Source organism: Sprattus sprattus, assembly GCF_963457725.1.
Source record: "Sprattus sprattus genome assembly, chromosome: 19".
Lineage (NCBI taxonomy): Eukaryota > Metazoa > Chordata > Actinopteri > Clupeiformes > Clupeidae > Sprattus > Sprattus sprattus.
The window spans coordinates 20,433,728-20,446,211 of record NC_137917.1 but is presented as its reverse complement, the minus strand read 5'-3'; the positions used below and the strand labels follow the sequence as shown (position 1 = coordinate 20,446,211).

Below are 12,484 nucleotides of genomic sequence, written 5' to 3'. Positions count from 1 at the left end.
ATCTGTTGATTTGTTTGGTGTGACCTTTTGTTGTTCAAATGTCATACTGGATAAGAAAGTGATCCAAGTGCTTATCTACGCAAGCTAGCTGGGTTTTTTGTTGTTGTTTTTTTTTTTAAACAGGCATGAAGTGCTATGTTGTATTAAGTGCAGACTTTTCCCACCTTATTTATTCCCATCACGCACAAAAAAAAAATGCTAAATTAGCCTAGCGAGTTAAGTGCCAATTTGTGACCCCCCCATTCAAAAAAATTACCTTTAGTTAATACACAGAAAAAGTAAGGTAAAGCAGGCGTGGGTGCTAAAATGCTTGGCCGTGTCTGTGGGTTGCCAATGTGTCTCTCACATCGGTTGTCTGGCACCTAAGCGCTTTCATTAGGCCTCTAATGGCAAATCGAAAAAAAAGGACACAAAAAGAAAATCAGCCTGTGATTTCCTGAAAGGCTGTCCTTCAAACCTCGCAGACATCATCTGCCCTCTGAAAAAAAAAGAAGCAGCTGGCAGCTCATCCCGCTGTTGTATTGTTTACTATAATTGAACACATAGCCAGGGGTATGTGAGGACGAGGGCTTAGGTGTATTTGTTTTCATGGCACAATAAAAGCTAACAGCCTTGAGAAATGTCTTCCAATCTCACTCCTGGGAATTGACTGCCATGCCCCTGCGTTAGGTCACAGAGACTCAGTACTTAGCGGTCACGTTTCTATCAGGAGGACAGATCTAAAAAAAAAAAAAACGTGTGATGGGCTCCCTGGGAAACGGCGACTGGCTCACGGCTTTGGAGAATCTGATTACCTGGGGAAGTCATTACGCCTCTGTTACACAATGACAGATCAAAGCCAGCCAAACCACACGGTTTTGCCTTTCAGAGGCCACAAGAGCGGGAACTTGCCTGAGGTGTGGGTCTGGCTTTCGGAGAGAGATTAATGTTAAGCATGTGATCAGACAGATCAGATGTGGGTGCAGGGGTCTTTTTTTTTGCAATGGGTTTAAGGGGATGTGAAAGGAGTCCTCACCAGTTCGACGCATCCTCCTGCAGCTGCGCGACGTCCTCTCTGTGAATGGCAGGTTAAGTGTTGAGTTGTCAGGGGGGGGGGGGGGGATGTATTTATTTACTCTCATGCTCTCAGAGTTCCACATGTCAGTCATGGCATCAGTCACAGCACATTATGCACGCCCCAGAGGAGGTGAGGTTTGACAGGGTATGCATGCAGACAGGCAGAAGCCCCAGAAGTCAAAAGTTCACATGTCAAGATGATCCCCTCCCATACAGAATACTGCAGTGGCATTCTGGTTCCTTCTTTCCCAATCTGAGGATGTGTTTTATTCACTTATATTATTATCTTATATTATATTTATTAATTGATTTATATATCACTAAACTTCCTCCCACTTTCTTCCCTCCCTCTGCTCTCATCAATGATTCCAGTCCTGTGCCTGAGCAGGGTGATAAATGGCCGACACGGACCCAGCATTATCAATAGGAGCCGAAGCCACAGATCAACTCAAGATCAGCCCATAGCCTCAGGAGACGTGCTGCCCACAGGGACTCAACACCTGCACCACACACACACACACACACACACACAAACACACACACAAATACAACCACCCACACACATGCAGACATCCACCACAAAAAGCACCATCACCACTCCATCAACCACCAACATACACAAACACACACCACAAACAATGTTCACACACACACACCATGGACACCACAAACAATGTACTGTAAACAGCCTCACACACACACACACACAGTAATTCGGGCATGCAGAAGTAGACTTCTACACTAACCCCCTATCAGCGCAAAAACAAATGGGGTGGTGGGGATTTGTGGGGGGAGGGGCAGGATGATCCGGATGCTTCCTCTGCGGCACAACCTCGTCACCCTGACAGGCGTCAGCGTTTTCCGGGAGGGTTTGTCAATCAGCCAGGAGCGCCTCGACGCCTCTGCTGAGCGCACGCCAACGGCAGCCAGGCAGCCGCTCGCATCGATTGAGAGCTGGCACGGCGGCGTGAAAGATCATCACCGGCTGACACTTCACTTCGCGCCGTGCTGTTCAGGCTTTCATTCCAAGTTAGTTATCTGCGTAAAAACACTTGTGCGACGCTCAATGCTGCGGCTGCGCTTCTCGAGCAGCTGCAGTTCCACTTGGTTTCATCGCACTTCACATACATCATCTGCATGCTTAGTTAAGCACGTATCGGAGATCGGAAGAAAAAAACAAAACAAACAAAAAAACTATAATACTGCATTTGACTGCACATCCATGCAGTGTGAAGCATACTGTGACCAATTATTTCAATTTCTTTTCTCGACACTAGAGCGAGTGTTTGTGGGAGGATACGAGAAGATAAGCAGGACACGTCTGATCCTAAAATCTGTTAATGAATCAGCATTAAACCTAAACTGCACCAAAAACGCTGCCAACCCCAACCCCCCCCCCCCCCCCCCCCCCAGCTGCTTTGTCCCCCGCATCCGGAGGAGTGGGATGACACATCTGGCTGTCTTTCACCACTTCAAAAGACACGCTAAGCCACCTCTCCTCCCCTCAAATTAGATTTTAAAGAAAGCGAGAGAGAGAGAGAGAGAGAGAGAGAGAGAGAGAGAGAGAGAGGGAGAGAGAGAGAGAGAGAGCGAGCATCATGAGATCTCTTTGGATGACTAACAAAAACCGCAAACTGTGGCGAAATGCCTTTTTAATAAACATGGCAAAGCTGAAGGGGAAACAGGAGCCTTTCCTCCCCTGGGTAAACACACGGCGGGGCCTGTTAGGAACGCTCTCTCTTCATGTGACATTAACAGCCTTCTTTTGATATAAAACAATCTATTTATCAATTTAATATCTTTCATCGTCTTGGTATTTTTTTTTCTTTTGTATTAAATCAGGGCTCGCAAAATTCACTTTAAATCCAAATTCATGTTGTGGTGTAAACGCTTCGTTATGAGATATACATGTTTGTTACATGCGGAAAACAGTATTTATCTCAGCTATACTTTTTTCCGTGGAATGCTGTTGTGGACAAGGGCAACAGCTGGAGTAGTATCTTCCCAAATAACGGGTACACTTCCTAGAAGACAAAACAATCAACAAATTGTTTGTTTGAGGGTCAAACCTTTTCCTCTAAATAGCCAAGTCAAAAGCTCCAAAAAGGTAAATAAGGGGGGGGGGATTTATTTCACTTAGGGGATAATTTCTGATAGTCCGTTGGACGGGGCATAACCCGACGGGAAAACTGGAATGTCCAGCGATATCAGGCTAGCAGCGTTTTCAAAATGAGTGGCCTGTAGTTTTTACTGATTCTGGTTTACTTTACAAAACACACACAGAGATACAGAGAGACAGACAGTCACAGACAGGCAGACAGACACACACACACACACACACTAACAGACAGACATACACACAGACACACACAGGCAGACACACACACAGATCACCAGAGAATGATGAGGATGTTGAGTAAGAAGAGCTTGAGAGGAACACACAAATTCCTCTCTCACTCTCTTTCTTTCCCACATTACTGACCCCCTATGTGAAAAAGAGGAACACACCCGCCTGCCAACCCATCCACACACACACACACACACACACACACACACACACACACACACACACATGCAGTGGCCCTAAAAACCACCACATAGTCTGAGGCATCTACAGCTATTAGCTGCCCATTTTCTCCAAGTCTCACAGATCTCCTCTTCTAACAGGATGTTAATGTGAGCTCCATAAAAACATCTGGCTCTTCCTTTTCAACCATCGCCAAGCAACACACTTGGAGAAAGAAGTACTGTAAGAGTACTTTTGCCAAACGTACTGTACACACATAGAGGCATGTATTAACACAACAATAGTCTTCAGCCTTGAAGCTGAAAGGCCCATGAGCAGCATTTTTGTGCATGGTGCTCCCGGCCTAGCTGCAGCCAAATATACAATTAAGATCACCCTTGGATGATTAGGGAGAGGGGCTGGCATAAAGGCTCTGTGTCTGAAAGGCCTGGGGGGGGGGGGGGGGGGGGGAATTCCTGAATGTGTGGCAAAAACAGGGCGTACTTTAAAGAATGCAAAGTATACAGGGAGCAGCACAGCGAGGGAGGCTGGCAGGACACAATGCCAATTAGAATGCTTGACATTACTGAGGGGTTTGGAGTCCACCTGTGTGTGTGTGTGTGTGTGTGTGTGTGTGTGTGTGTGTGTGTGTGTGTGTGTGTGTGTGTGTGTGTGTGTGTGTGTGTGTGATAGGTACTCACGCGGTGTATGGGTGTGTGCGAGGGGCGATGGTGCGTTGGGTGCCGGATTGGAGAACATCTGGGGGGGTCATCATCACATAAAACTGACCTGAGGAGAGAGAGGGAGAGACCGATTTAAGGAAAGCAAACAGTTGTGCTGTGCTGTGCTGTGCTGTGCTCTGCTGACCTGTGCTGTGCTGTGCTGTGCTGTGCTGTGCTGTGTTGTGTTGTGTTTCATACTACTTGTTTTCCTAAACCGGTGCTCTCTGTCCCTTCCTGTTGCTATCATAATGTGGTTCATTTCTCTGTACCTTACTGTTGCGATCATAATGTGGTACATTTCTCTGTACCTTACTGTTGCGATCATAATGTGGTACATTTCTCTGTACCTTACTGTTGCGATCATAATGTGGTACATTTCTCTGTACCTTACTGTTGCGATCATACTGTGGTACATTTCTCTGTACCTTACTGTTGCGATCATAATGTGGTACATCTCTCTGTACCTTACTGTTGCGATCATAATGTGGTACATTTCTCTGTACCTTACTGTTACGATCATAATGTGGTACATTTTGGCTGCTCTTGGCGTTTCTAACGGCGAGCTGAGGAGCGTAGCACAGCTCAGGCGTCTAGCGCAGAGGTCATCTGTAGGTTCTTACCCCCCGCCTGCGTGAGTGTGGGATCGGCCGTGGCTTGCACGGAAACGGCCGTGCCGTCACTCACAGCGGCTGCTGGGAAATAGGCGAAGCGCGTCTCCCCTGCCACGGTCTCCGCCGTGGGGCTGCCACCATTGCAGAACGGGTTCTGGATCACAGCCTGCAGGAACAGAAAGGTGTTACGATAGACACCAAATGCTGCGGTAAAGATAAAACAGAGAAGGAGGACTGCATCTACACACACACACTACTGACGTCATCTACACACACAGTACTGACATCATCTACACACACACTACTGACGTCATCTACACACACACTACTGACATCATCTACACACACACTACTGACATCATCTACACACACAGTACTGACATCAAACATTTCTTTGAATACACAGAACAGATGCATGTGTGTTTACCTGTTGTGGAGGGATTATTTATATTTCTGTGTGATACAGCATGCAAATAACGTGATTATAACACCATAACACCATTATAAGGAGCGAATGAGAACGCGGTTGGATTGCTGCTGATTAGGAAATCTCTGGATGACATTATAAAAACAGAGACAGTCAATGACCCCATCAAACTGAATTAACTATATGAAAATTCCAGCCTTATCGTCACTGTCCTGCGATATGAACAACCTGTCATGAGAGTGATGTCTCATGCTTTGCGGCACCATATAAATAGTTGAATTCCTTGTACCATTGGCTCCATTTAATGGTGTGATACTTGTCTAATCAGGGCGATGTGGCTGACCTTTAATTTAGGTGAAAATCAACAATAGTTTAAGCCTCAAGGCATGTACAGAGAAAAAAAATACATTCATATTTTTGGCTTTTTTTTTGTTTGCTGACTGTCATGTCTTGATTCTGTGAGATCAGAGGAGACACATTGCAGGGGTTTGGGTGCAGGTGGTAAATACCTGCGGCTGGGTACAGACAGGGAAGAGGGGTTGGTATTGCTTTAGCTCCTGGGAGTGTTACATGTGTTCATGTGGGGCTGTGAAGGAAAGCTGACACAAGCCAAATCTTCAATTTTAATTTTTTATGAACCAACGGTTGGCATTTTCAAGACTGCTTTGCTTTCATGTATTACACAACCAATTTTACAGAGGGAATACTGTAAACAAAGATACAGCAAGTTTTTGAATGGAGCTTCTTAATCTTGAACAAACTTATTACACAGAGTTCCGCCTTTGAAACAGGGACTCTAATTCGTGGGCACCATGACTTGCAGTGGTTTGTGATTCTAAAGAGCCCTCTCTATTGAAACAAGCCATGAGATTCGTTATTCCTTGGGACTGTTAGAAAGTGGAGTACTAACTCTGAAGCTTGCTTTGCAAATGGCGATGGCTGGTTGTCCTGACGACAACTGTTGTGTGTGTTACCTGGGCAACAGCCTGTGGGCCACTGGCAAATGCTGCTGCAGAGACAACGCTCACAGTCCCTCCGCCCTCATCCGCCCCCTCCAGAGACTGATCGGTCACCTGGACAACCCGGTACGTCACCTGGTACAGAGGTAGAGAGATAGAGAGAGAGAGAGAGAGAGAGAGAGAGATATAGAGAGATAAAGAGAGAGATATTTCCTGCTTGATAAATTAATTACTAAACCACTAGCTCTCATGAATGTTGCTCTTGTTTACAGGTCGTATGGGGTCAACCAGGACCTTCCTGATGCCATAGGCGGTGTGACACACAACGCAGTAAAGGAGAAACAAGATTTAGAAAGAGAGTATTATTATCGTTTTGGACCTTAACTTGTTCACCTGACCAAATGGCGTGGGGTTTGTAGACCTAGACATGCCCTCATCTCTGCACGCGCGCGCACACACACACACACACACACACGCGCTCGCACACACACACACACACACACACACACACACACACACACACACACACACACACACAAACACACACAAACACACACACAAACATGCTCATCTGGCTACCGCTGATCTAATTTTCCCTAGCCCAGAAAAGACCAGTTGTTTGTTCAGAGAGAGTATTTGTAAATGCTCCCGTTTACCACTCCTAACCATGTGACCGGCCTCCTGACTGACATGTGACAGCGGCCCCATGCCAATCCCAGTGAGAGATTGGCATCACATGACCACACACACCGACACTGTTTACGGCCACAGACTGTGGAGAAAGGGATCAACTCCACAGGACCTCTTTCTCTCCTCAGCATCCTACTAATTGTATAAGGAATGCCTGAGTGACTTATCATGAAAATAACCAGTGTCTTTACAGACACAGAGAATACTGTTAGATACTTATAACTCTACTTAATGTAATATTAAATACAGGTCATTAATTGGAATTGTGAAATGATCCCTTATCTGTCCCCAACTAAAAATTGTCTGCTACCATGAACCATTTTGAAGGATGCTATGATACAGTCTGACTTGCTAATGACTGGTACCATCTAAGATCAACTTCACAGGCTCAACTTGGTTTTCTGGAACATTTTAGTTAGACAACAAAGCAACATACCTGCCCACCACTGCTGTCTGTACGAAACTGGTACTGAATATTTTGGTCTGTAAACGCTGTGGCCTGTTGAACATTCGCTATAGTAACTGCAGTCTGCTCCCCTCCAGTGGCGCTCTCTGCTGAAAAAGGAAGACATTTGAATAGGTCATCACTAGTGTGCTGCTTGTCTCAATTTTCACCTCTACATTGTGAAGAGATAGCAAGAGCAATACAAGTACAATTATGCCATTACTTTCTTAATATGGTACAATGCTCAGATAAAAGAATAAATGACAAGAACATTTGCACTTATTTACTATAGAATCTTAGCTGTAAACATACCTTCAGATATTTGAACAGCCTCTTCCTCTTGTTTTTGGTGACTAAAAGTGCAGAAAGATTTTTTTAGATTTAAAAATATATATATAATCAAGACAATCATTTCGTTAAAGCACTTTGAGCTGCATTATTTTGCATGAACGGTGCTATATAAATAAAGTTTATTATTATTATTAATAATGTTACGTTCTCTAAAAAAAAAAAACCGACTACAATGTAGCTAAATGACTCGGCACAAGCTACCAACATATCACTGACAAGCTCCCTAAAACTCTGAAAACCCAGTTGCCGCCTACCTAAAAGTAACTCGCGTAGTAGTATGTCCAACCATTTCAAAGTTATTTTAAAAAGCGTATAGTTTTAACTGACAGGTAAAATCATACAAGTAGAAAAGAATAATGCATCCTGATAAAATTGATAATTGGACCTGTTTGTAATTATTGACAATTCAACACTAACAAAAACATGAACAACACAGCGCGCCAGAGAGCTAGCTGACAGCTCTGAGTTTGCCCATTTTCTGCTATCGGTATTAATGTCGCAAAGGGGAAAAAAGGTTGTTAGCTTATCTACCAACGAGGGTTAAGATATCGAATACAAAATACTTACCAACTCACTTAAATAACGACAATGTATTTAACATATTTCTGAATGTTACCAGCTCTACAGCTCTAAGTGATCTAAGTTAACGTAATTTTCGTAATTGACATAAAAAAATCTATAGTTAGCTTGCGATTGCTAACACTGAGGCATTCATCGTAAAATTACAGGTGTGAGTCGGATAACCCCTTTGTAATCTGCTAATTTATTAGCTAGCAAACGGTTGCAGTTTATAACACCCAACACAAATAGTTACAAGTTAAAAGTTCACTTGAGGTCTTCAGCACCTGTTTTAGAGAAGCAAGGCCTTGTACGAGGAGGCTATGCACAGCCGAAAGCTTAGCTATCAAACTATAAATCGTTACCTTGACGTGTTATCCAGACCCTGTTCAAGCATATCCATCAGGGTAAGAATTTAAATGTGATATAGTGACACGGAGATGGAAGTGCTGATCACGGGAACAAACACTCGGGTCATGTGAGAGAGACAGTCCAGGACACGTGAGGCACCAACCGGGCGCACAATGTAAATGGAGTCCGCTGCTGGAGGTTGGTTGTATATTGTTGAACCTCTCTCCAAACCGTAGCTTTACATTGTATGACAATGACAGGTAAAGTTATCTTTTCTTCACTAAGAACTAGCTATCGAAGTTGGCTAAACTGTGTGGTCTTTCAATAACTGTGTTTCGATTAATAATGATCTCATACGGTTGTATGCAGTTGTTAGTTATGGGGTGGCGTTACACACAATTGTATTAACTTCTGACCACGACCTCGTATCATCCCGCTCTATCTCAGGGCAGTTTTGGTCCAAATATGGAATAGAGTCATCCGGTCATTTGAAGTCATTAAACCAATTTATTTGGTTAGTGTTTAATTGAATTAGGCGCAGTACACTTCCAGGAGGATTAACACTGGTGTGCAGCATCCCAGACCCACCCCCTCCATACTCATGACCAGTTACCAGGGTCAACTGATGCACCTCAAAAAGGATTTCACATGCATGTCTCAGTGTCTGAGAGATGCACTGCCTACTTATACATCATGCCACTTGCTATCCAAGCTAAGGGGTGGGAGAGTTGGGGTGTAACTTCCTCGGGAGTACAAACCTGGGTTAAGGTCAGGGGTAGGAATTGAATACGCGTCCAGGTTAGGGCAAGGGAAGGGGTTGGTAGTGTATAGAGTTAGAATTCACAAATGTATTTTATGATTTACAAATAAAATTCACACGATTCACCAATTCACAAATGTAAACGCTGTTACATTTCTTTACCGACTAACAAACATGCTTTTCCAAACGCTTGCCATTTGTGAACATCTCTATATTTATTTGTGGATTTTTTACACTTTCCTGACACACAGCTTGATTCACAAATGCCTTTTTATTCAAAAGGACATTCTCTGCCTCCTATCAAATGTCTCTTACAATTTCAGGCAATCACATGAAGGTACATTCGAAGGCATGATTGAGTGTGATCACACTGCGTTACATCTGCGCTGTGTCCAGTAATGCGGACTACTACACCATAACAGACATCTGCATACAACTGATTGCAGAAGTTTAGACTGATATCTAAGTTGGCCAATTAACCTTTTTTCTAGACATATTGCACCAGTGTGTGTTTCACTTCGATGTAGCTGGTCATAATTTTAGGTTAGTAGGCTACACTTCAGAGCCGTATTAGTTTTTAAAAAGAGGCTCTAGGCTCTTTGGCTAACAGAAGTGATACCTTATCAAAATGATATAGAAGTCTAGCCTACTTGGAAAAACACATAAACATGGGGTAGAGGAACTGCTCTGCCTGCCTGTGACAAGTGATCTGTTGACCAGCTCTGACACACCAGCCACCAAGAACAAATCCTCCTTTTCAATTTTACGACTCCTCCTGTAGGCATAGGCAGACTAATGTGTGTTTTTCCCTGCCCATCGTGGCAAATCAAATCTTAGATATGTGACCCTAAAGTAGGGTGGTCTTCTCTCACACTGGTCGTTGTTACTGTGGGAGATTCTCCAAAAGGTTGACCATATAGTTCCAGTGATGGACACCTGCTAATAGGGTATTGTGCCTGCTGTCATGGTATTGTGCGTGTTGCTGTGTAAACAGGCCATGTGTTTGAGCTCTGATTAGAAAAATGTGCTTGATGGATAGAAACGCGACAGTTTATGCTGTAATCTTTGTTTTACTACGAATTCCGTTTCAGTGAAGACAACGAACGCTTGCACTTGCGTTGTGTGGTAGTCGAACGAAAGACTGCTTTGAGCTGAGCTGTAGGCTATGATAGGCTGTGATGGACTGTGAGTTATGCCGGCTCACTTTTGCACAGACCCACCCAAAAATTAAATTCTGGCTAGGTCTGGCTATTGTGAGGTCTTCCTCCTGTAGCCCAGCCATCATTATAACTTCCTGTTGCTTGATGCTGTGACCAAGACATCTGAGTACAATGATTTGGCCATTGGCATGTTTCTCCAGCAGCCAGCATCATGTTTGCTTACTGTCTATGTTCCCAGACCTTGTTTATTTGCTAATCAATGTTGTTTGTTGATTGGTCCTAATGTTTTAGCTCATTTGTGTATGTAAACAAATACCGTTCCCTTTACAGACTCCAGAGGGAAAACAGAATAAACAGCAAGTGAGTGATAATGGGATTATGGTTTCAGTCCTGTCTATGGAGTAGGTACAGTGGCTAGGCTGCATTCATCTGTAGAGATTTATGTGATCATAATAAATTAAATATAAATACAAACATAATAAGTAGAAATATATATTTTATTTTAAGAAACATGGAAATGGTATGTCAATACAAACATTGAAAGAAAATGAATCCAAGATCTGAGTGTTGCTTGGCTAATGCACTTCTAGGTCAACCGCCCATAGGCGCACAGGTCTGCGTAGTGATAGTCTGAGTGACTGGAGGCCCAATCAGCAAAACAGTTTAGGTTGAGTGAGAAGTGGACTTCCACTTGGCTCCTCGGTGGGTCTAGGGCTGTTGATTTGGGTGGTTTCACTGCTCGATCAAACAACAAATACATGTTCTCCAGATCCACAGAGGGTTCACCGTGGTCATTACAGCAGCTGCTGGGGCTCAACTCAGGCTCAAAGACGAGGGTGCTTTCCACTGGATCTTCTCCTGCAGTCTTAGTTCCCCACATTACAAATAGAGACTTTTCAAAGTCATAAAGTGGTCCCCAAAGCTGATATATTTTCATCCTGTGGAGACATATTTTAATGTATTTAAGTCTTTGCAGGCTCATTGTTTCATTTTTTTTATCTTTAAGAAGGAAGAGAAATTAGTTGTGATTATAAAAAATAGAAAATGTAATGTAGACCCACCTTGAAAAGTTTTCCTCAGTGTAAGCAGATTCAGAATCAAATTCAAAAATGTGAATTTTACACATCAGAATTTAGAATGTAATGGCTTTGATGACAAAAAGGTAAAATCAATAGAATCTGTTTATGATGACAACAATTATGTCATGGGGTTCCCTTGCATCAAGTTATTTTATGCTATATTATTAGTTTTGTTTACAGATTTGTCATATAAAAATTAAATGTATTTAAATATTGTCATATTTATACAGATATAATATGTTTTAATGAACACTGTTAGTTTTCAAATGTGTCTTATCTGTAGGTACTTAAAGGTGGAATGACCAACCTAGTGCTGTCCATTCCAGTGACAGCCTCACCTTTAAAAACGTCATCTGTCTAATAAGTTTATTTATTTGAGGCATATTTTATAAATATAACCAGTTTTACATGTATTTGTATTACTACTACTATTATTATTTGATTGTTTTTTACTTGAAATTGTTTATTATAGATTGTTTGTATATTGTATTTTCCCCATATTTTGCTAAATATGTAACTAAAACATCATGTGATGATTGGAATGTCACATCACTACAGTCCAGACGATACCGCTCTCTGTCCGTTTAAAAAAAGAGCGACCTTCGACCCAGTTCAGTCATTCCTCCACATAGGAACTGAATACTTATGTGCAATTGTGTACGACAGAAACAACAAGAGCACACTGTCGCGTCCTGCGATTGGCTTTTAGTGACATTTTGATTGACAGTGAACGAGTTCATTGGGATTTCATTGGCTGAGTGAGCAGGCGGCACCACTAAGAACCGCCTCCCACGTCATCCTTGTGCTCA

General features: G+C 43.0%; 1 protein-coding gene across 1 annotated transcript in view; it reads right to left on the bottom strand.

Annotated features, from left to right (window-relative positions):
• The window catches only part of usf2l (upstream transcription factor 2, c-fos interacting-like), a 15,119-nt gene extending 6,292 nt beyond the window's left edge, over positions 1 to 8,827 (bottom strand). Inside the window, exons 1-7 of the mRNA XM_080857291.1 lie at positions 8,691 to 8,827; positions 7,729 to 7,769; positions 7,408 to 7,526; positions 6,297 to 6,416; positions 4,905 to 5,061; positions 4,264 to 4,351; positions 1,016 to 1,054 (exon numbers count right to left, since the gene is read on the bottom strand). Of these exons, the coding sequence (XP_080713417.1) occupies positions 1,016 to 1,054; positions 4,264 to 4,351; positions 4,905 to 5,061; positions 6,297 to 6,416; positions 7,408 to 7,526; positions 7,729 to 7,769; positions 8,691 to 8,728 (602 nt within the window). The 5' untranslated portion in view covers positions 8,729 to 8,827. The remainder of the gene's footprint in view (positions 1 to 1,015; positions 1,055 to 4,263; positions 4,352 to 4,904; positions 5,062 to 6,296; positions 6,417 to 7,407; positions 7,527 to 7,728; positions 7,770 to 8,690) is intronic.
• Between the last annotated feature and the right edge of the window lie 3,657 nt (positions 8,828 to 12,484).